Raw genomic sequence first — 25196 nt, forward strand, 5'->3', positions numbered from 1 at the left:
GTTAGACTGTTAATCTGGATACTCAGTGAATGTTCAAGAGACCTGGATTTGAATCCCATCGCTGCAGATGGTGGAATTTGACTAAAGATCTGAATTTTTGAAATTCTGATCTGAAAAATGTGAATTTTAATAAAAATCTGGAATTAAGAGTCCTCTGATGACCACATGACAACAATTGCCAATTGTTGGAAAAATCTTGAGGGAAGGAAGCTGCCATCCTTACCTAGTCTGGCCTACATGTGGCTCCAGACCCACAACAATGACTTAACTGCCCTTTGGGTCGTTAGGGATCAGCAATAAATGCTGACCTAGCCAGCGACGCACTCATCTGATGAATGAATGTTTAAAAATCGGATATACAGTATACATGAAGTGAAGACATTTTGAGCTATAGTAAAGGAGCTATTTTTTATTCTTGCATGTGATGTGGGCGTCACTGACAAGGTCAGCATTTGCTGCAGAATAACCTGTCTCTGTGCTGCTTAACTCTGTCACTTGATGAACACCTCTGCAAACATCAAAGAGTTAAAATTTAGAATCAAGTACTGTTAGCAGGCCACCTTGCTCTCATGTCTCATGGTAGTGCTTTTAATTTGAACAAAAATTTATTTTTGAAATATTGCTGTACAGGTGGCAAGATAGTAAAAACATGCAACTGAAATGTTTGTGCCCCTTAAGTCATTACAAACATTGCAGGTGCTTCGGCTGTTGTGGTTGGATAATGAGGCTCTGCTTCCATCTAGTGGTACTATGAAAGATTACAGTCACCATTGCATGAGTAACTTGAGTATAGGTTTGCTTATGTCAGAGTCATAGAGATGTACTGCACGGAAACAGATCCGTCAGTCCAACACGTCCATGCCGACCAGAAATCCAAATTAATCTAGTCCCATTTGGTCCATATTTCTTGAAACCCTTCCTATTCATTTACCCATCCAGAAGCCTTTTAAATGTTTTAATTGTAGCAGCCTCCACTACTTCCTCTGGCAGCCCATTCCACACATGCACCACTCTCTGCTTGAAAACGTTGCCCCTTCGGTGTCTTTTCAATCTTTCCCTTCTTACCTTCAAACCTATACTCTCTGGTTTTGTTCTGTGCCACCCTGGGAAAAATACCTTGTCTATTTACCATATCCATTCCTCTCATGATTTTATAAACCTCTGTAAGATCACCACTCAGCCTCTGACAATCCAGGAAAAACAGCCCCAGCTTCTTCAGCCTCTGCGTAAAGTGAAACCCTTTAACCCTGGCAACATCCTCGTAATTGTTTTCTGAACCATTTCACATTTCACAGCATCCTTCCTATTAGTAGGGAGACCAGAACTAAACACAGTATTCCAAACGTGGCTTAACCTGTGTCAACTCAAAGTTATTTCATGCTTGAAAATAATTGGAATGATCTTCTATGAATTGAACCATTTCATTCAGTCAGCACGGAGGTCTTTTTTGGAACAATTTCCATTGAAACGAGCAACAACTTTGAGCAGTGAATTGTGGTGCTGCCCTTGCCATAGCATCTAATGTTGTTAGTCTTACAGATGTTAAGGCTGTACATACAAATTGAGTAACTTCCATTTATATTTTCTTACAGAGTGAATACAAACATTTCAGTATGCAAGTAGTGCTGTCATATTGAACCCAGTACCTTCAGGAGTTCATTCTGTCCTGGCAACCAGCCCAACCTTTTCTCCTCTGGCTTAATGATACTTTGCACTTTATATCTGAAATTTGTGAAGCAAGGAAGAGTTGCAGCGTTGAATGCAACTTCAAGTAGGGAGTGACAACAGAGCTCTTAAAATCTTGTGTTGTACGAAATATTCAATTATTTAAACAGGAAATGTGTTCACCTGAAGGATGGTATCAGTGTCAGAAAAGGAGTTTAGATTCTTCCTTCTTTCCTTGCTGGCTGTGTCCCTTTACTGAGGTAGTGATGTACGCTCGTGCCCAGTTGTACAGTCAGTATTAGTTACAGCAGAACATTGAGGGGACATCATACTGGGGCCTCATTATTCTCTGGCTTCATATTGGTTGGGCTGCTCCCAGTCAGAGCTACCTCGACTGAGTTCGCTACCCTATTTTTTTCTTGTTCAGGTGTACACAAGCTTTTGTTTATTTTATTCATTCATGAGATAGAGTGTCACTAGCTGGACCAGCATTTAGTATCCATCCCTAATTACCTAGAGGGCTGTTGAGAGTCAACTGCACTTTGCTGTGGGTCTGGAGTCACATGTAGGCCAGACCAGAGCAGTCCTGAAGAAGGGTTACACCTGAAATGTCGACTTCTCCACCTCCTGATGCTGCCTGGCCTGATGTGTTTTTCTAGCCTCCTGCCTGTCTATACCAGATCAGGTAAAGATGGCAGCTTCCTTCGCTAAAGGACGTTAGTGAACAGAGTTGTTTTTTTCTAACAATCAATTCATGGTCATTATTAGACTCTTAAATCCAGATATTTATTGAATTTGAATTCCATTAAATGCTGCGATGGGATTCGAACCTAGGCTCCCAGTACATTACCTGGGTCCCTGGATTAACAGTCCAGCACTAATACCACAAGACCATTACCTCCCGTTAGTTACTCATTTGATAGATACGGCATTACAATCCCTAATTGCACTTCAAAGAGCAGTGCCAAGCTGCCTTCTTGAAATGCTGCAGACTCTGTAAGTAGAGGTAGTGCCTCACTGCTAGGAGGACAGCAGTATCTGGATCTTGACATCTGCAGCTGGTATAACCTGAGAAAGATTACAGGTCAAATTCAGAGGATTGCTTATCTCTGTCACTAGCTGGTCAGACCAATGGGCTTTAAGAGGGAGACCTGTGGGTTCTTCCTGATGTCAAGTGGGAAACTGAATTTACAATAGTACATTCCATATCTTCACTTGCCCTAAAGGACCACAGAGTACTTCTGTGATGCAGTGATATGGGAAATATAATTGTTTCTGTAATGTGGGAAGTTCAGCCTCCAATTTGCACCCAACAAGCTCCCACAATCATCAGTGAAGTTAATGACCAGTTTGTGGGACTGGGTGAGAGTCAGATATTGGTTTGGTCATCAGGGAGACTCCGAGATGACAGATACAGCCTTTGGTTTAGGGCTGATTTGAAAGACAGGGCTGTGACAGTGCAGCACACTCTCAGTACCAAACTGTCAACTCTAGATCACACACTCAAGCTTCAAGAGTTGAAAGTGAACCTACAATCTTCTGATTTAGCGGAGAGTGAGAGTTACCTACTAAGTCAAGACTGACCCATCATTTTACTTCTGCAGTTTGAGACGAGTCCGGGGGGGAGCAGACACTTAGTGAGAAATCCTGTTTTAAATAATAACTGGGAGTTTTGGAGTGCGGATAATGTCAGAGAGTTCTACTCAAATTATTTGCTCCCAAGCTTCCTTATATTGATATTGTTAAGACATAGTGAGGGGAGACAATGGTGTAGATGTGGTGCCATCAGATTAGTAATTTGGCAAACCCAGATTATTGCTCTGGGGACATGGGCGCTTGCAGGAGCTACCAACGTGAGATATTCGGCCAACCACAACAGCAGCTAAGTTAATGAATCGCGAATATAGGGCTCTTGATGATAACCATGACAACTGATCTCTGGAAGGAAATCTGTCATCCAGCCTGGTCTAGTGTCCAGCCCCCACAGCAATACCCACATTGACCAGAAACTGAATTGGACTGGTCACATCATTACAAGAGCAGGTCAGAGGTTAGGAATCTTATTGTGAGTAACTCACCTCCTGACTCCCCAAAGCCTGTCCACCATCGACATGGCACAAGTCAGGAGTGTGTTGGAAGACACCTCACTTGTCTGGATGGGTGCAGTTCCAACAACATTTAAGAAGCTTGGCGTCATCAGCAGCCATTTGATTTACATTACATTCACTCCCTCCACCTTCAACGTTCCGTAGCAGCAGTGTGTGCCATCCACAAGATGCTCTGCAGAAATTAACCAATAGACGGCATATTTCATACCCTTTCATAGACCACTTCCATCTCCAAGTACAAGGGCAGCAGATACATTGGGACATCACTCCTGCAAGTTCCCCTCTGACCCACTCGCCATCCTGATTTTCCATTCTTTCAGTGCCACTAGGTCATAATCCTGGAACTCCTTGCTTAATGACACTATGGGTGTACCTACAGCACATGGACTGCAGTGGTTCAAGAAAGCAGTTCATTGTCACTTCTCAAGCACAACTACGGATGAGTGACAATTAAAATGAATTAGGTTTATTGTCACATATACTGAAATGAGTACAGAAAAACATTCACAAGTCACCACTTACAGTGCCATCTTAGCAACAACGTAACTAGGTACAGATTCTTCAAATCCAGATGCATGAAAAGTAAAGGAAAAAGAACAAAGGTTAAAATATGTTGTTTGTATTGTTTTAAGATAAAGTCTTTTTAAGTTGGAGGGATAAACACAGTTGGGAGATTGCACGTGCTGTGAAAGTTGTTTCTGTGTCCCTCCCATATTCTGATGGTATTCCCTCATTCACAGGGCCAGCAACTGTGACGGAGATGGACACGTACATACACATGTTGAATCCTGAGGAGAGCCAACAGAAGGGCAAGGCAGCTGAAGGCACAGCCCTTCCCCCACCCCCCACCTTTCCTGCACCAACTCCGCCAGTGACCTCTGACCCAATGCCTCCACCTCCCACTTACCCAGCACCAACCCCTCCGGAGGCAAACCCAACTTCAGAAAAGAACGTGGCCGCAAAGAGTCATCTTCGCCACTCCGAGAATGAAACGCCAAAAAGACATGAGGTGAGGATGCTACATTAATTACTATGGCAACCAAATATCAAATTACCAGCCATCATCCCATAATGGAATGAAGACGTGCCAAGCTGAATAACCCACGTTGATAGCTCCTGCAAGTGGCTAATTATCAATGTTTATTTTGGTTACAGAAAAAACTAGGAACAGGAGTAGGCCATTTGGCCCTTTGCTCCTGTTCCACCATTCACTATAATCTTCTATCTCAGTCCAGGTCAGGGATACAGACCATGTGCAGGCAGATGGATTGTGTTGAGAATGGCATCATAGTTGGCGCAGAGATGGTGTGCTGGAGATCCTGAAACTGTCCTGAGGTTCCGTGGTCGATGTAATATCCATTTTCTCCCCATACCCCCTGTGCCTTCCTTCTATGATTGAGACTTCTGCAGGTTCACTACCTTTGGATTGAAGAAATGTTTCTTTATCTCAGTCCTAAATGGTTTACCCTTTTCCCGAGTCTCTGTCCCTGGAGATCTTTTTCAGCTCGAGGTGGTGGGAATCTGGAACACACCCCCTCAGAGTAGTTGAGATGAGTAACCTCACAACCTTTAAAAAGTACTTGAATGAGTACTTGAAATGGCATAACATTCAAGGCTTTTAGAACATTGAAAAGGCATCTGGATGGGTGTAGGAATAGGAAGGGTTTAGAGGGATATGGGCCAAGTGTTGCCAAAGGGGACTAGATTAATGTAGAATATTGATCAGCACAGATGAGTTGGATCGACAGGTGTGTTTCTGTGCTGTTCATCTATTTGACTCTCCTGCAGAAAAGTGAGACTAGTGTAGATTTAATGTAGCTGGTACAGACATGATGGGCTGAAGGGCCTACTCGATACAGTATACGGTTCTCTACTTTTTTTTTCCTTTAAGAGAATGTGAGCATCTCTGGCTGGGCCAGCATTAATGCCCACCCCTAATTGTCCTTAAGAGGGGTTGATGAGTTGCCTTCCTGAACTGCTACAGTCTTTGGGGATGAGTTGGTGGTGGTGGTGGGTAAAAATAATGGAGCATCATAGTCGTCATTGAGGATGCCAACTGGGACTCCAATTCAGGCTGTTGTAGTACTGTTCCAGAACCCTGATTGGCACACAGTCTGATGACAATTCCAGCCAGCTCTGGGGATGGTCACCTGAATCAGCCTAAAGTCTTCCCCATCTTGAGGGGGCAAAGACTGGGGAGGGAAGGTGAAGAGTAGGGAGTGCAGCAGGGTCGTGAGAGAGACTGAGGGTAAGGGTATCTGGGCAATGGAGATTGTCATAAATGGAAGGCACAAAGCTCCATAGTTCTGAATTAACCATTATATATCAATTATATATCCACAAGCATCCACTTCCTCCACCACCGGAGCAGCAGTGTGTACTATCTACAAGATGCACTACAGAAACTCACCAAAGATCCTCAGGTAGCACCTTCCAAACCCATGACCACTTCCAACTAGAAGAACAGGGCAGCAGATACATGGGAACACAACCACCTTCCAGTTCCCCTCCAAGCAACTCACCATCCTGACTTGGAAAAATATCACCATTCCTTCACTGTTGCTGGGTCAAATCCTAGAGTTCCCTCCCTAATGGCATTGTGGGTCAAGGCACAGCAGGTGGACTGCAGCAGTTCAAGAAGGCAGCTCACCACCACCTTCTCAAGGGCAACGAGAGACGGGCAGTAAAATGTTAGCCCACATTCCACAAATGAATAAAGAAATTTACAACGTCAAATGCCAAGATTTACTTCAGGCTTTTTTTTTCCTTAATAAATACTCCACATCCTGTCAAGATGACTTCAGTTCCAGACAGCTATTCGTTGCTAAAAATGAGTGTCAGTGTTGAGGGGAGGACACCTTTGTTCACTTTAGCTTTACATGGTGTGTTGTTGACAGTGCAGCTGGGCTGCAGTTGGCAATGCCAGGTAGCTGCGATGAAATCAATTGCTGAACACATTTGGTTTGGTCACTGGGAACACTGGGCTGAGATTTACAGCACCTCATGCAGTTGATCCAAGGTCTGGGAGGGGGAGTTGTGGTTCATTTCATATATGAGGGGTGACCTTGCTGTATCCTCCTCTGATCTGTCCCTCCTTACATGGGGGCTGGGGTTGAATATGGCAGCCCACCCACCATTTTGAAGTAATACACCAGTGAGCTTGTTGCCATGACTCATTGATCAGAATTATCTGTTGTCCATGCAATGGCCTGGGTAGGCCATTTGTTTTTTAAAGAAATCCACATAAAAGGCTGGGGGGTATGACCAATGGGGGATACCCTGCACACCTCCCGACATAACTCCCACCTCAATTTGTCCCACCCACTGTGCCTTCAAAGCCCGTCTCTCCTTGCCCCCTGTCTCCCACTCTATCCTTGCCTTCCCATTCCCTCCTAATTCAGCATAAACCCCTGGGAGGGTATGTTCCTCCTTTTTGTGCCCTCCTTACGTTCCCAGCGGCACCCATCACCCAGTTCTGGTCCTGTAGCTCTTGAGGGTGGCACTTGTTGGCACTGAGGAACAGGAGGGTTCCCTCGCTCACTTTGTACATGTCGATGTTAGCCAGCTGCTATTGTCTGGTGAACCTTGCTGTGTGCAGGAGGCCTGCCATTCGACATTTCTTCCAGGAGTCACAGATCAGCAGTATTCTTCCCGCTGTAAAATCCAGCTACTTCCATATCCATCATCGCTTACCAGGTCAGAATGCAGCAGAAGACAAACTGCACCTTCACCACTGTCTTGTTCTCTTTGAAATTTCTAGGTTTCTGTGAAATCCCCTTGTTATTCCAAACTCCATATGAACCTCCTCCCATACGTCTTTGTCGTCTGCTGTCAACATATTTTTCCATTGCTTTCTCCTTGCTGTCTGTATTGGGATCCTGCTGAACTTCATGTCAAGATGGTGGCAGCTACCCTGAGGATATGATACTACCCCATCCTCTTATCCCTTCCCCTGTCCTGCACTACCCTCCCCCCACTTCCCTCCCTTCCCCTCCCTTCTCCTCCACCACACTCTCTTACCCTCCATTATTCTCTCCTCCCTCCCTTTCCCTTTCTTCTCCCCCACTACCCTCCCCTCCTCCCTTTCCTCCCCTCCCCGCCCCTCTGTTCCTTCCCTCTTCCTCCCCCTCCTCCCCTCCCTCCCCCTCCTTCCCCTCCTCCTCCCCACCTCCTCCCGATTCCTCTCCCTCCTTCCCCTCCTTCTCCTCCTCCTCCTCCTCCTCCCCTCCCTTCTTCCCCTCCATCCTTCCCCTCCATCCTACTCCTCCTCACTCCTTCCCCTTCCCCCCTCCTCCTCCTCCCTCCTTCCCCTTCCCCTCCTCTTCCCTCCTTCCCCTTCCCCTCCTCTTCCTTCCCCTTCCCTTCCTCCTCCCCTCCCCCTCCCCCTCTCTCCTTCCCCTCCTCCCTTTCCCATCCTCCTTCCCTCCCCCTCCTCTCTCCCTCCTTCCTCCTCCCCGCTCCCCTTCCTTCCCCCCTCACCCCCTCCCTCCCCTTCCCCTTCCCATTTGCAGTCCAAGGCTGATCGTGTCAAAACAATCAATCAGTCTTGTCAAGTTCCATTAAGTGTAGCAGGAATCCTCAGGGTTGTTGTGAGAATCAGTTGCTTTTATTTATTGACCAGTGAGCACTGACTGAACACTCTGCCCCATTAGGAAAACTTACACTGTTTAATTAACATCAAACCTGATGCAGACAGCTGTACTAATATAACAAAATAACTCATTCCATTTAATTCTCGGCCTGGGAATGTCGTCAGTCTCAGTCTTCCTGCTTGTTCAAGGACCTGCACTGGTTGCATAATCTTTTTGGAACTTGGGTGAAGCAGAAAGCTAATGGGAGTTGATGCTGTTTCAATACAGAGTTTATATGAAACATCAGTATAGCAACAACATCATGCAAGGAGTTGCACTTATCCAGTTTCTCAATTTTACACCATACTGAAGTTTTTTGCAACACAAGGAGTGTAGTCACTGTTTGAATATGGGAAATTCTGTTCACAGCAAGCTCCCACACACAGCAATGTGATAATGACTGGATAAACTGATGTGAGTTGAGGGTTCCTTGTTGAGTGACACAGAGGAACTGTTGGAGGACGGTCAAGTTCTTGGTTTAATGTGAAAGTGGATGGCCCACAGTTTTCGTTGGAAAAAAATAAAGTGGAGGGTTAGGAGTGCCCTGTCCCCACCCCGCGGCCAGTGCTGTTAGATTCACATTTAGGGACGGGTAATCTACGCGGGGAAACACAAGGCCATTCGACCATTTTTCTAGGGCAATAGGGAAAGAGCTGGGGGAATAGGATCCTCTTTCAACTACTGGTGTCCTGGTGGCTGGAAGGAACTTATCGGGCAGTTTCAGTGATGCCCACATTAGACATAACATGTTTAAATAGAGGGATCCCATTCATCCCTCAATATTGCTCAGTCATTAATGACACCAGGCCAGCCTTGAATCTATCTATCTTGGTTCTGTGGCCTTTAAATCTGCTGCTGAACTAGAATTTAACATTCTCGAAAGACTGGAATTTTCAGGTGTGCCTCAACAACCTTTTGGGAGTTGCAGTTTCACATTTCCGCTCTGGGAATGGAGATGTTGGTATCTTGGTGTCATCAGTGCCCCTCAGTGTGTAGCTCTTCCTCCCCTGTGTCAACTGATTGGAGCTTCAGCTACCACTCCAGAGATTAGAGAAATACATCGCTCCTGACATTATCACAATGAATGGGTGGAGGACTGCACAGTTGGAGATGCTGTCTTTTTGATGAGAGATTTAACTGAGGCCCTTCGATGAGGCATTAAATAAAGGCTCGGTCTGTCCACTCAGGTGGAAGGACCCATGACACTATAATAGGCTGACATTTATCCCTCAACCAACATTCACTAAAGCAGATTATCTGGTCATTGTCACAGGGCTACCTTTGGGATCTTACTGATCAGGATTGGCCTACCATCTTTCCCACTTCACAACAATGACGGCATGTCAAAGAGAGAAACCTGTGACGTGCTTTTCAGACATCTGGAATTCATTCAAGATGCAATGTATATATACAAGTTTTCTTTCTTTTAAATGAGAGAGGAAAAGATAGGAAGGGGCTGGTTCTTCCAGTCTGGTTGGCTTGAAGTTTTGTATTTGTGCAGTTCCCATTTGTCACGATCAATCTAATTAATTGAAAAAAAATTACTTGTAAATGATGTTTGGTCAAATTAGTCCTTCGTGTAATTATCTGGTTCTGTCTGGCTCAGCATTTCCCTTGTGGCTTTGACCAGGGCTCCAGTGAGCTCTCGGCTCATTAAAAATTGAAATTCCCTTCTGCAAGTATTTGGTGACAATTCATTATTCGGGAAAAAGATACTTTTAAATTGGGTCATCAGAGAGAAAGCAATGCAGTTATGTGACAAAACAAAAGCTGAAAGGGAGAGTGATTACTGAAGGGAGATGAAAGGGAAAACAACAATTAGGTACTTTTGAGAGTAGCATTGACCCCTATATAACAATCAAAAACCTAACAACTTTCCAAGGTACTTAGCACTCAAAATGAAGATTAACAGGACAACAAAAGTTGCTTCTGTCAGTATTTAATAATTTGTAGGGACAAGTTGCACTGTTGCTTTCAGTAGAGCATCGTAAAGTCGGGGTTGGAGTGTCTAGTGAAAACTTGGGATTGACCCACCCCTCCCACTGCAATGATCAAACCACCCCCCCCTCCCTTCCCCTCTCTTAATGGTCTTCTGCTCTCCTGCATCACCCTCGCCTCCTCCCAGAAAAAGGTCCCTGAGGAGGTATGGCAAGCCTCAAAACAGGATCACAGTAGGAAAAAGGTTGGGAAGTGTTGGCATACAGTGCGCAAATATAACAACAACAATTTGGATATTTATATGGTGCCCCTAATAAATAATAAGTCTCAAGGCATCAGAAAATAAACAATAATACTAACACGTATTAGGAGAATTTTAAAATTCATTCACAGAATACAGGCTGGTTAAGCCAGCTGAGAGGGCAGTTAAAAGTCAATCACATTGCGTTAACCTTGGAGTCACATGAAGGCAAGACCAGATGCTAAAAGACATCATTGCACCAGGTGGGTTCTCCCCCAACAATCATTTCCTGCTCATTATCAAACTGTACATTCCAGCTTTACTTGAAATTGATTTCAAATGCCGCCATCTGCCACGGTAGAATTTGAGTCAGAGATCCCTAACCATTCCCTGGGTCTCTGGATTAGTGGTCTGGTGATAATACCACTAGGCTATCACCTCCCTTCAGTGGGACAGATGTCTAAAACGTAGTCAAAGAGATATGTTTTCAGGAGTGCCTTACAGGAGGAGAACAAAATAATGTGAGTTGGAGAAGCTTAGGCAATGCATTCCAGAGCTTTGTTCTTCCACAATAGAAGACATGGCTACCTATAGTGGAATGGTTAAAATCAGGAATTCTCAAATGCCAGGATTAGAGGAGTGCTGATACTTACTGAATTCTGGGGCTGGATCGATCACAGATGGGGAGGGCTAGAGCTTGGAAGGTTTGAGGAAATGATGGGAATTTTAAAATTGCAGTTGGGTTTTGTTGCAGCTATAGAATAGGGTGATCCTGGTAATGACGCACATATGATGCTGAAAACTCAGTTCAGGCTGAAACATAGAACTGGAGCCTGGTTCAGCCTGTGACAGTCACTGACTGGGTCTGCAAAATGAATATCCTTTGAGTAGCCATAAATAGCCAACCCCAGTAGGGACAATGACTATTACTAAGCAATATGGGTGAAGGAATTCGTTTCAAGGAACAGAATACCCAGAAGGTGGTTGAACTCATTGTGAATGGAGTTTATCCTGCCTTGTTGATGTGTTAAATGTTCAATGAAGACTCCATGGCATCATTTAAAGGAAAACATGCAATTCTGCTTATATTCTAGCCACCACTCCTTGACATTCAATGGCATTACCGTCATTGAATTCCCCCACAATCAACATCTTGGGAGTTATCATTGATCAGAAACTCAACTGGATTCACCACATAAACATAATGGCTACAAGAGCAGGTCAGAGGCTAGGAATACTGCAGCAAGTTATTCACCTCCAGACTCCCCAACCTTCCACCATCTACGAGGCACACATTAGGAGTGTGATGGAATACTCCCCACTTGCCTGGATGAGTGTTCTTTGAGGAAATGTGTTTAACCACACGAGTCCATTATTTGGTTTCTGTTGCTGCAATGAATACTCTTGGAGAACTGGTTAGAATGTTCTCTGTTCTTTGTACCTGTCAACATTAATTCCTCATATTTATGGAACAAAATTCTTCAAATCAGTTTGTGAAGAGGAACTGGACAATTTTTCTTTAATTATTCATGGGATGTGGGTGCTCCTGGCTGGGCCAGCATTCATTACCTGTCTCTAGTTGTAGTTAAATATCAACCACAACATTGCTGTGGGTCTGTAGTCACATGTAGAGTTGACAGTTTCCTTCCCTGAAGGACATTAGTGAACCAGATGGGTTTTTCCAGACGCTTTGTTGAATTCATATTCTGCCATCTGTCATGGTGGGATTTGAACATGGGTCTGCAGGATGTTACCTGAGTCATTGGATTAATCATCCAGTGATAATATCACTAGGCCATCACCTCCCCTAAAGTTAGCAAGATGTTGAGAGAATTGCTACAAAATGAAGAGTTAAAGATGCACGTTTGGGAGTGGAAGGGATTGTGACAAAATGTGGAGCTTAAGGCCGAGAGTTCTATCGTGAGTGCACATCATAACTGAAGGCTCAGCCAACACTGATATATTGAAGGAGCCAAGGTTCCTACTCATCCTTGAGTAGTGCCAGTGGATCTTTCCATATGCAGTTGCACACAATTTAACATCTCAGCTGGCACCTTCGGCAGTGCAGCACTCCCATTGAAGTGTCAGGCTGGGTTTTGTGCAGCAGGATCAGGAATGTGACTTGAGCCTTTGAACCCGTGGTTTGAGATTGTCCCATATGCACATTTTCCAGGTAAAGGCACAACACAGCAGTCGATGGTGATTACTGTGGTTAATTTTTTAATTGTCTGTCAAAGACATTGAGGTACATTGTTGCTTCCTGGCCCTCTGGCTGATATTAGTTAACTTGACCCAGTGCAAAGATCAATCACAAAATGTTCCTGAGGCAGTGGTCCACAAATTTCTTAGCTTTGGCATCAAGGATTCTCTCTCTTTTCTGTGTCCATTCGGGTTCATCTCTGTAATTGGGCCTTTGTTGCATATTCTCTGATGTTCATTTCTACATGTTTTGTCTTCAGTGAGGTGGAGTGCACAGGGAGACAATAGCTTAACCATTATTTATTGTTCAATATGTAAAGAAAGGAAAAAAAACCTTGCACACAAGCAAGGAGGAACTTGATTGGGCAGTAAGTATGAATGATGTCATTGACATTTCAGCTGATAGGTTTAAATAATATATTTAGGGTCATGGTAACAGTAGAAGGTAGCTAGTGTGTAGCTGGTGTTTCAGGTATCAACTCTGGGTTACTGTACAATTCTACTATTGAAGGATCAGTAGCTTCTAGACTATGCCCATGCAACCTCAGGTAAGAAAAACATTTCAGTTTACAAGCCTGGTACCTATCTTAACATTGTGCCTGTTTTAGATTCATGAATGTTTTGGTTTCTGTGTCTGGAACACCTGGGGGAGAAAGTGAAACCCAATTTAACTAAGATAGTTTGATTAAAATTATCTTTACAATGAGTCATTCCATTTGAAATGCTACAAAGATAAATCAAAATTGCACTCGAGTTGCAATGTCATTTGAATGTTTCTGTCCTTTTCTTACATCCTTCTCTTATTCTAGTGATACAGAGACTTTGTTGGTAATGTAAGGTTCATGTAGATATCAGATTTTGATTTTTAACAGATTTAATTTCTGTACAAATATACAGAGCTTGATGAATTTTAGTTCCAGGAATATTGCAGTGAGACTTGGAAGAGGGTTGTATGTAGCATGTTTTTCTCTGAAAATTCATACTGTGATATTCTTTTCAATGCTTGTATTTTTGGCTTTGTAGTTTTAATGTCAATAACTTTGTTGAACTGTTGTAATTGGATTTGATTCACCACTCCATTCAACTAACCTCTGTGTGATTTCAATTGAAAAGTAATCAGGCAGTAGAATAGGGAAGTAACGATGGTTTCTTTAATGCAATGTGTGACTTTGATTTAACCTAGGAATTCTGATGGAAAAATAAAAAGTGCTGCATTTTAGATGGACCCTATTGTTGGCCTTCTGTCCATGTAAGACTGAGATAGAGAGGTTCTTTATTATAAAGGGTTACAGGGAGAAAGCAGGAGAATGGGGTTGAGAAACATATCAGCCATGGTTGAATAGCGGAACTGACTCAATGGTTGAATGGCCTAATTTCTGCTCCTATGTCTTATGGTCTTACGATGGATATGTGGGAATTCAAACCCATTGGGAATAGTTTCACTTCATGAGGTGAACTTTTGCTGATGGCTGAAAAGACAAATCTTGGTGTGAAGGGAACATAAAAATGTCCAAAATCTAAGTGAGTAGAAACTCATTTTTGCCTGATTCTAAGGCCTTTGGTAGGTGGCACTCTGGACGTTTGCAGGAGATGCCTTGATCAGTACATTGTTCAGTAGCACCTTTCAAAAGGGAGTTGGTCTCTTTTAAGGATGGTGGGTTAGGCTATATGTAGGCCTGGTTATCCTAAATGCAGCTGGTCTGCTGCTGGCTGCCCAGTTACAGGGAGGGGGCCCTCGATCTGGGATTTTCCCTTCTGCCTGTAAAGGCCCTCAAAAGCCACTGCGTTGGAACCACTTACCCCGAACTGGTCAGTGCTGCACTTCCAGAACAGAGTGCAAGCCTTCAACCCAACACAGCCTCTTGGCTGTCCATTGCAAACTCTGATGCATCATTAACAAATTCCTGTGACACGCTGTTTAATGTCAACAACCTGTTCCCATTTGGCAAAATTACAACTTGTGGGTTAATATCGGCAGGTGTAAAGTATTACAAAAGCCTTTTAGTTGCTAACATGGGAATGCAAAGCTGTGGCTACCTCTCAACTGGAGGCTCCATTCACAGATGGAACTCAGAAGTGTGTGACAATTGTCTTTCTAAAGCAGGATGTGCTGTGGTCCTAAAGCCTGATAAGTGAGTAAAGCTGAGCCAGGCAGGTGAGAACTTATTGCTTTCATTCCCCTTATTGTTGGCTGAAAGGAACCATTTTGGAATTTAACTTTTAATTTCAAATTTATTTAACTTATGTGCTTGCCCGAAAGACAAGTTGACAGTTTTCATATTCAGATTATAGCTCCTTTCCGTTCAGAGGGAGAGGCGCTTGAAGGATGTGTTGTCATGATCTGGTCGGATAGGATGGTTGAAGCAGTTTAAACTGCAGTTTCAACATAGAATTTGATAAAGATTTAAAGAGGGGGTCAAAGTGCTGGGCTGTAGGGAAGGAGCAGAGGTGGTGAGACTAATTGTATAGCCCTTTTCAGAGAACTGAAATGACCACCTCCTGTATGGTAATTGTGATTGAATGATTACTGGTGCATACAAGCAAGTTCTGAATGAAATAACAGCCCAAACAATAGCTCGCTTTTTTTATCTTCTTCATCATGAGTAGTTTCACCCAGGTGTCGGGGATGAAACACTTCTTCAAATGACTATTTCTGGGACCATGGGGTGTTTGCCACTTCGACCACGATTTGAGGGTAAGAGTTGTTTCTGATAGTTCATGGCCATCAGTCCTCCTTTGTCCTTGGTGTTATCCTTGGTCCAACTACAGATTTAGTGTTAAAGGATACACCACTGTGAAGTATCTCCAGAAGAGGCATTATTCTTAATAACAAGAACCTTAATTGCATGATAGTGATAAGTGCAAATACAATTCCTCAAACATAATTACTAAGGATCTTAGGGAACTGATGCAGATGCATTTTTAAAAATTTATTCATGAGATGTGGTGTGCTGGCTGGGCCAGCATTTATTGCCCATCCCTTGCTGCTCTTGAGAAGCTGGTAGTGAACTACCTTCATGAACCTCTGCAGTCCATTTAATATAGGTAGACCCACCAATTCCTTTCGGAGGGAGTTCCAGGATTTTGACACAGCAACAGTAAAGAAATGTTGATATCTTTCCAAGTCAGAATAGTGATTAGCTTAGAGGGAACCTGGTAACTGTAGCTGTTATCTTCTAGGTGAAAGTGGTTGTGGGTTTGGAATGTCCTGTCAGGGGAGCCAAGGTGAATTTCTGTAGTGCATGTTGTAGTTGGTACATGCTACTGATCCTGAGCATTGGTGGTGAAGGAAGTGGATGCTTGTGAGTGTGATGCCAATCAAATGGGCTGCTTCTTACTGGATGGCATTAAGTTCTGGAGTGTTTTTCTCATCCAGGCAAGTGAGGAGTGTTCCATTACATTCCTGACTTGTGCCATCGAGATAGTAGACAGGCTTTCGGGATTCAGGAGGTAAGCTACTTGCTGCAGTACTCCCAGGCTCTGACCAGTTCTTGTAGCCAGAGTATCTATATGTGGCTATTCCAATTCAGTTTCTGGTTAACGGTAGTCCCCAGGATGTTGATAGTGGGGAATCTGCACCATCTGAAAGATAAAGTAGAATTCCCTATCACCACCCAAACATGGTGAGTGGATGGAGTAAATGAAACATGAATATTAACTCCCTCAAAACCATTACCATCAACATCAGAAAATACCTATTAGGGTGAAGAATAAGACAGAAGTCATATCATCTCCATTTAAATCACGATCTTAAATGTAACAAAGGAACAAAACCTATAGAATATGTCTGTATCAACAAACAGCAGGAGTAGGCCATTCAGTCCCTCGAGCATGTTCCGCCATTCAATGATATCATGCCTAATTTTGATTGTAATCTCAAGGACAGTTCACACCTACTTCAGGCACCAAACTTTCCCCTGCCTAATAAGAATCTGCCCATCTCTGTGTTGAAAATATTCAAAGATTAGATTACTTACAGTGTGGAAACAGGCCCTTCGGCCCAACAAGTCCACACCGACCCGCCGAAGCGCAACCCACCCATACCCCTACATTTACCCCTTACCTAACACTACGGGCAATTTAGCATGGCCAATTCACCTGACCCGCACATCTTTGGACTGTGGGAGGAAACCGGAGCACCTGGAGGAAACCCACGCAAACACAGGGAGAACGTGCAAACTCCACACAGTCAGTCGCCTGAGTCGGGAAAGATTCTACTTTCAGGAACAGACACTTGACTCCCAAATGTCTGTGAAAAATAAATGTTTCATCTCTGTCTTAAATAATTGACCCTCAGTTTTTAAACAGTGACCCCTAGTTCTAGATTCTTCCATAAGACCAAATATTCTTTCCACATTCATGCTGTCAAAATCCCTTGGGATCTTGTATATTTCAAGATTAGAGTGGTGCTGAAAAAGCACAGCAGGTCAAGCAGCATCCGAGGAGCAGGAAAATCGACGTTGGGAGCAAAAGCCTTTCAGTCAAGTCACCTCCTCCCCTTCTAAATTCCAGCATATCTGAGCCCAACCCGACCAACCTTTCCTCATAAGCAAAGGGGAGGTGATGCCTTAATGGTATTGTTGTTAGACTATTCATCCAGAGTCCCAGGTAATGTTTTGAGGACTTGTGTTCAGATCCCACCATGGAAATTCAATAGAATGATGACCACGACACGGCTGTTGAATATCAGGAAAGTCCTGTTCATTTACTAATGTCCTTTAGGGAAGGAAACTGCTGTCCTTTCTTGGTTTGGCCTACATGTGACTCTGGACCTACCAACAACATAGTTGACTCTTAACAGCCCTGTGGACATCAATTAACATTGGCCTAGCCAGCAATCCCACATTTTGTGAATGAATGAAGAAAATTTTAAAACCCCATCCATTACAAGTATTAATCTGATTAACCTTTTCTGAACTGCTTCCAATGCATTTACACAGGATTACCAAAAATCAGTTTGCACATACAATCATGTAACTGCAGCATAACCTTCCTACTTTTGATTTCAAAATGGTGCAAAGGGGAGTGAAAGGGGAAACGCAGGTTTAATTCACTCTCTCTTTAAATCAACAACCTTATTCAAAATGTTTTTTCTTGGTTATAAGCGATGTTGACAAGACTATATCTGTGCCCAGTTGCTCCCTCAGGTGGATATAAATGATCCCATGATAATAATTTGAAGAAGTATAGGTGAGTTCCATCAAGTGTTCGAACAAGTACTTAGCCCTCAATCAGTATCACTAAAAGCAGATTGTTCGATGAATTAACCCATTGCTGTTTACAAATAGTCATTTGATAGGACAGCACTTGATTATTGCTGAAAAAAGATTCATTTTGTTGAAGTGTTTCATCTGGCACACATCAGGACAATTCACAATATCAATAAGGGGAGCAACCAAATTTATACTGTGTGTGAGGAGAGTTCAGCACGTGGTCTCTGACTCATAGAATCCCTACAGTGTAGAAACAGGCCCTTCAGCCCAACAAGTACACACCAACCCTCTGAAGCATAAGCCATCCAGACCCATTCCCCTACATTTATTCCTGACTAATGCACCTAACCTACACATCCCTGAACACTGTGGGCAATTTCCCATTGCCAGTTCACCTAACCTGTACATCTTTGGATTGTGGGAAGAAACCGGAGCACCTGGAGGAAACCCATTTGTAAAAGTGTTGCCATGGAGAATGCACCAGTTCAATGAAGACTAATGGTTAACTGCCAATCCATGTTCATTTTTAAATTAGGCAGGTTGGCTTTGATTGGACAAGGCATTGCCCTGAGAAATGAACCAGAGTGTCTGGTCACCTTTTGTTTTAGTTGAAACAGGTGTACTGTGTGCACATGTTCTTTCTGTCTGTAAAGGATAGGGCCACACAATTTAAAATATGAAGCTTTCTGTATGTACATTCTGCTTTATGGTTATGACTGAGATACTCAGTAATACTCTTTACTGTTTGTAGGAACTTGCTGTGTGCAGATTGACAACTGCATTTCCTACAACAGCAACTGCATTTGAAAACTACATTGCTTGCTGTAAAGCTCTTTGGGATGTCCCAAAGTGGTGAAATATGCTGTATAAATATAAATCTTTCTGCTTAACTGCTTTAATGTATTGCCAAAGAGTAGGCTAGGCTATTGTGGAAGCTGCAGCTGTGTTTGTTTTAATAGACAAACACTCGCTCATTGTTTTAACTCTTTGAATACTGCTTCTTCTGAGCAGTGCATACAACCGATTATTTCACCAGCAGACACCTGCAGATGTAAGCCAAGAAACTGTGTTGTACATTTGGATAAAGGGAATTGCACACTGTTTCCGAATCCATCTCAGCAGCCCTCAAGCTTCTTTCGCCATTTCAGTTTTCTCTCCTTTTTTTTTGCTTTTAAAACTGCTGAATCATGCTCTGGCTCGTTTTTATGATAATGATTGATTGAAGTATGGGAGCACTTAGAACCAAGCTGAATCCTTGCCCCGTCTTATGTCAAGATATTTGCATGGTTGGGCAGAAGTTAATAGTAAAGGTCCAGTTTGTTCAGACACCTAAAGAAGGTTGTCACAAGTTTAGTAGGGGAACCAGTTTGGTTGGTTGCTGTTAAATTGGTGTGTTTTGGGCCTAGTCCATGCTCAGAAATGAGTGCATCACATACTGTAAGTCATTACAAACACAGGAAGTCACATCCTCTGAGTTGACCACGTGTGCTCCCAGTGATATTGCCTCTAAATGTCTTTATTCATTCACTTGGTATCACTGGTTGAGCCAGCATTTACTGCCTGCCCCTAAGTCATTCCAAGGATGTGGGATTCCTGGCTAGACCAGCATTCATTCCTCATCCCATAATTGTCCAGAGGGCAATTGAGCATCAATCACATTTCTGTGGTCCCAGAGTCACATGTAGACCAGATCACGTCAAGATGGCAGTTTCATTTCTTAAATCATAGAATCCCTACAGTGTGAAAGCAGGCCATTCACTCATCGAGTCCACACTGACCCTTCAAAGAGCACCTTCCAGGCCCAGCCCATTCCTGTACCTCTGGATTTTCCATGATTAATCCACCAAACCTACACATCCCTGGACACCAATCCACCTAACCCGCAATTCTTTGGACTGTGGGAGGAAACCCATGCAGACAATGTGCAAACTCCACACAATCGCCAGAGGCTGGAATTGAACTCAGATCCCTGGTGCTCAGAGGCAGCAGTGCTAACCACTGAGCCATCATGTCCCTACTAAGGAACACTAGTGAACCACATGGATTTTCCCTGACAATCACAATAGTTTCATGATAATCATTAGCTTCTTAATTCCAGGTTTTAATTGGATTCACATTCCACCAGCTGCCATGGCAGGATTAAAATCCACGTCCCCAGAACATTACCTAGGTCTCTGGATTAATAGTCGAGCAGTATTACCACCAGGGCATTACCTTCAGTGAAATTGTAATGATATGGTCTGCCAGTTAACCCCAAAAGGCCCTCACCGCAGTGCGGTAAAATGTATTTTTCAAGATATTTTTCAATCATCGAATTGCTGGGTGCAGTTTGGTTTCCATGTTTCTTCCAAGACTTTCAGATTATTTCATCAACCAGACAGGATTTATCATCCTTTGCGAAAGCTGGAACTCCTGACAGTGTTGCAGTTTAGTCATGGTCTGCCTTCATGGCCACTATCACAATTGTAGCTGAGCTTTAACTGCTTCCCCAATCGTACGATAAAGTACAAAGGATAAAGAGAATTTGGAAAGACATGTGAAAAGAGCTTTTGAAAGAGCTCGGTGACAAAAGACCATAAAACCACAAGATACAGGATCAGAATTAGGCTATTCAGCCTATCAGGTCTGCTTCACCATTTGATCATGATTGATATGTATCTCAACTCTATTCCCCTGTATTCTCCTGTAACCCTTGATCCCCATACTAATCAAGAACTCCTCTGTCTCTGTCCTAAATACACTTAATGTCTTGGTCTCCATAGCCCTACGCAGCAACAAGTTCCACAGATTCACCACCCTCTCGCTGAAGAAATTCCTCCTCATCTCAGTTCCAAAAGGTTGTCCCTTCATTCTGAGGCTGTGCCTTCGGGTCCTAGTCTCTCCCACTGGTTGAAACATCTTCTCCATGTCCACTCTATCCAGGCCCCTCAGTATTTTGTATGTTCCAACCAGATTCCCCTCATCATTCTGAACTCCATCGAGTACAGACCCAGCGTCCTTAACTTTTCCTCATATGACAAACCCATCTTCCCTGGGATAATTGTTGTAAACTTCCTTTGGACCATCTCCAAAGCCAGCACATCCTTCCTTAGATACAGGACCCAAAGCATTAAGAGTATGACAATAATTCTGTTTCTGCAAATACTGACAGAAGGAAATTGGCATCGTAAAGAGAGTAGTTTAAATTTTTGTAGTTTAGGAAATGAGATACTTTCCGTAATAAAGAACATGAATAGGCCATTCAGCCCATCAGCATGTTCTGTCCTTCAATTTAATTGTTGTACTGATTCCATTGATCTAGCTCCATAATCCCTCAAGACCCATGCAACTACCAATCTCAGCCTCAAAAGCTCCAATTGTTCCTCAGAGCTCTAACCTTTTAATGGGAGAAAATTCCAGAAATTCATGACTTTTATATGGAGAAATCACTTCCTGATTTTCTTTTTAAATGGGGTGGTTATAATTTTAAGATTATATCCCTCACATTTGATTCCCTCAATAGAGCGAAATAGCTTATCTGTATTAATATTTTAAACTTTTCAAACAATTCACCCATTAAAAAGTCAAGGAATACAACTAAGTTCACGCAGCATAGGCATTGAATATTATGCAAAGATTGAAGAGGGTGCAGAGGAGATTCATACAGAAAAACCTTGAAAAATGACCTCTCAAAAAATTTCCACCAGTGGGGGGATGTCAGTCTAGGTGCTGTAGTTACAGAATAGCGGGACCCTAATTTAAAACTGAGATGCAAAGGAATTTTTTAGGAATTTAGTTTGGAATGACAACATGTTCAGCACAGACATGGTATGCTGAGGGGCCCATTCCAGTGCTGTACTGTTTTATGTTCTTCTCCCAGAGGGTAGTGATGTACTGGAATTCATGCCTCCAGAAAATTGTGGAGGCTAGATCAATGAAAATATTTAAAGAGGAGGTAAATAGGTTTCTAAAATATCAGGGCGTTGATGCTTACGATGAGCTGGCATGATAAAGGAATTAAGGTTTAGGATAGTTCAGCCATGGTTTTGTTGAATAGCAGGGCAGCCTTGCGGGACTGAATGGCCCACTCCTGTTCCTATTTCTTATGTTCTTATACCTGCAATGTGTGACTATACTTATCAGGAAAGGACTGATAAGATGGCTGTCTTTTCTTTCATGAAGGAAGGCTCAGGAGTACTTGAATCTCTATTCCTGATAAAGGGCTTTTGCCCGAAACGTCGATTTTCCTGCTGCTTGGATGCTGCCTGACCTGCTGTGCTTTTCTAGCACCACTCTAATCTAGACTCTGATTTACAGCATCTGCAGTCCTTGTTTTTACCAGTACTTGAATCAATCCCATTGAGAAGGTCGCCTTCTCCCTTTGTTTTGTAATAATGCATTTCTCTGCCTTATTGTCACAGATACCCTCAGTCATTCCTTTAATAATGCCGACTTGGTTTTTACAAATGCTGTTCTTGCTGGCATCCTAACTTCCGCACTCCATAAACTCCAACCCTGCTAAACTGGTGTTGTGCATGTTGTTTCTACCTGCAGCCTCTATTACCTCAATTCTGAGCAGGTAGTACTGATTCCACATTCACTTTCAAAATCCTCGTTCTCGCCTATAAGTGTTTACATGATCTGGTACAGTGACTTCTTTCACTTTTGTGACCTGGTCTAATCTTCATTTCCAATGTTTTTCACCATTTTTAGCCATTCTTTTAAGACATCACGTTTCTTTCTCTTGAACTTTGCCCCAAGATCCCTTTACGTTGAATTACTTCCTCTGTGCTTTCAAATACCGAACAAAGGTGGCAAAACCTTATATTAGAATGGATGAAGGAGCAGAGTCTATTATATCCTCTTTGTGTTGGCAAACGCCTGTTTTCATTTGCTACTTACAGATAGGGATCAGAAAATCATTGCATGAGCTTCACCACTTGTGGCATGATGGGGTACATAGTGAAATGAGTAGGGTTTAAGGTCGTTTCTGTTTAAGAATATGGTCATTTGTGAATTAGAACAGGACGAATGATTTGGTAACTTCACAACTGCTAGTTTTAGAATAAATTTTGGATTTATTTTAATTAATTCATCAATGTTTAACCTGTACAGCTGAAGTAGCTGCAGTGACTGTCGAGTTTTGCTTGAATTCTGGCCTCTTCTGAAGACTTTGCTGTATCATTGTAGAGTAATGCAACACAGAAAGGTCCCTTTCACCCATTGAATCGGTGCTGACCTATCGACACTAGCCCCACTTTTCAGCACTTGGCCCATAGCCTTGAATATTATAACATTTTAAGCGCTTATCCATGAATGTTGTTTTTTTTTGTTCTTCTTTTGTTCCCAAATAGCGGAATGATTTCAGAATTGCTTTCCCCAAGTCAAAGATGACTGTTGAAAATGGATCTCCATAGGTGTGCGTTTGTCTCTAGTGCCACTGAAATATCTCCATGAAGGCTGGTATCCCATCACTAAGTCACCCTGTATTTACACGTGTATAGTACCTTACACTGACCCACCTAGGACACAGCTGGTTTCTAGAGTGAACAGAACCCCTGATACTCCTGTTTTTTTTTTATTACTCCCCCACACTACCGCCTAACTGCGGTAATGCTTATTTTTTCTCCAGCACCCATGTTGTGTGTGTGCAGGTGAATAAACTTTATATAGTGAGGTTTCCTGCTTTCATGACACACTAAAGCAGTATCTTTAACCTCTCATGGTCAGACCATATTTGCTGTGAGATTTTGTTTTAAAACCATTGAAGCACTGAATATTTGTTGCAAATTATAAATTAAATAGGTCTTATTCCCAGGGTAGGGGAATCCAACACTAAAAGGTTTAAGCTAAGAGGGGAAAGTTGTAAAAGAGACCTAAGGGGCAACTGTTTCAAGCAGGGCACGGTGTGAATGGAATGAGCTGCCAGAGGAAGTGGTGGACACTGGTACAATTACATTTTTCTGGATGGGTATATGATAGGAAGGGTTTAAAGGGATATGGGCCAAATGCTGGCAAATGGAACTAGATTAATTCAGGTTATCTGGTCAGCATGGATGAGTTGAACCAAAAGGTCTGTTTCCATGCTGTACAATTTTATGAATCTAATACTCTATTTTAAATGTTTAACATACCTTTTGATCTAGCTCCAAAATCTACCTTAAATAACCCATATCTAGTGATGTAAAGTTCCCCATGATTATTGCACTACGTTTGTTACATTCAATATTAATTTCCAGGTGCATACCCCACTGATACTGAGAATGTTAAGGAGACAAGCTATACGGTGATGTATTATCCCACTGATTGGCTTTGCATTTGCACTCACTCTGCCAAGTTTCACCTCCTGGCATTAAATTACTCGACAATTTTTTTCAAATATGAAGAAAAACAATTTGTTGCAAGAGGGAACATTTGCATGCTTGGAAAAGTCCGTATCAGAACTGGATGACAGGGCAAAGGCATTCAGACAGGCTCAGGAGGGAGCTGTCTGCTCTCATCGTTTTGCCTGCAACCTTCCTCACCCTTGCATTTTAAACTTTTAGTGAGAATGATAACAATCTCTCCAAACACTGGAAATCGCTTCAGGCAAAGAAAGATGTAGCATTTTATCCTGAGAGGATTTGAAGAGTTAATCTGTCACTTTGAAATGAAATTGCTGTTTTGGAACTTAATGTGAATTATATTTTAGATCCTGCTCACAATTAATTAGAAGCAGGTTGTGCACACTCCCATTTCTGGTTTTGTGAATTGCATTTACAAATCCAACACCATGGCTTTGAAATGTCACGTGATTGGATTTGGAGCCTGACTTTTGCAAAGCTATAGTACCTCACCAGGCCAGGTTTACATAATGTATTTTTATTTATCGTGTGAGGTCTTCTCTTGGGATTTATGATTTATCATCAGTTTTCAGGCGTTAGTCCCTTCTGGGCCCACGGAGCTAATGTTTTTTTTCCACTGAACAGTGAAAATTCTGAAATCTGTCTCACACATCTCTCTATGTTGCTCTTAAAATATGAATTCTTGGCCATTTATCCCTGTGTGGAGTGAATTCCTGTAAAAGTAGTGACCCATTGTGTATGCCCAACGTTTGAGCAGCTTGTGTGCAGTCTGTCTATGGTTTTCTGATACCTGTCGGTGACAGGTGTGGCTCATTGTCCCCAGAGTATCCCAGCAAATTATTCCCTGAGAATCTTCAATGCTATAACCTGTCTGAGGG

The 25196-nt window shown here is 42.8% G+C and overlaps 1 protein-coding gene across 2 annotated transcripts in view; it reads left to right on the forward strand.

Moving 5' to 3' along the window:
• Nucleotides 1-25196, forward strand: part of espn (espin) — a 159056-nt gene that overhangs the window by 59673 nt on the left and 74187 nt on the right. For both annotated transcript variants that reach the window (XM_060852005.1, XM_060852004.1), the window contains exon 7: nt 4514-4782. In XM_060852005.1, the coding sequence (XP_060707988.1) occupies nt 4514-4782 (269 nt within the window). The remainder of the gene's footprint in view (nt 1-4513; nt 4783-25196) is intronic.

The sequence above is a fragment of the Hemiscyllium ocellatum genome, chromosome 37 (assembly GCF_020745735.1).
Source record: "Hemiscyllium ocellatum isolate sHemOce1 chromosome 37, sHemOce1.pat.X.cur, whole genome shotgun sequence".
NCBI lineage: Eukaryota > Metazoa > Chordata > Chondrichthyes > Orectolobiformes > Hemiscylliidae > Hemiscyllium > Hemiscyllium ocellatum.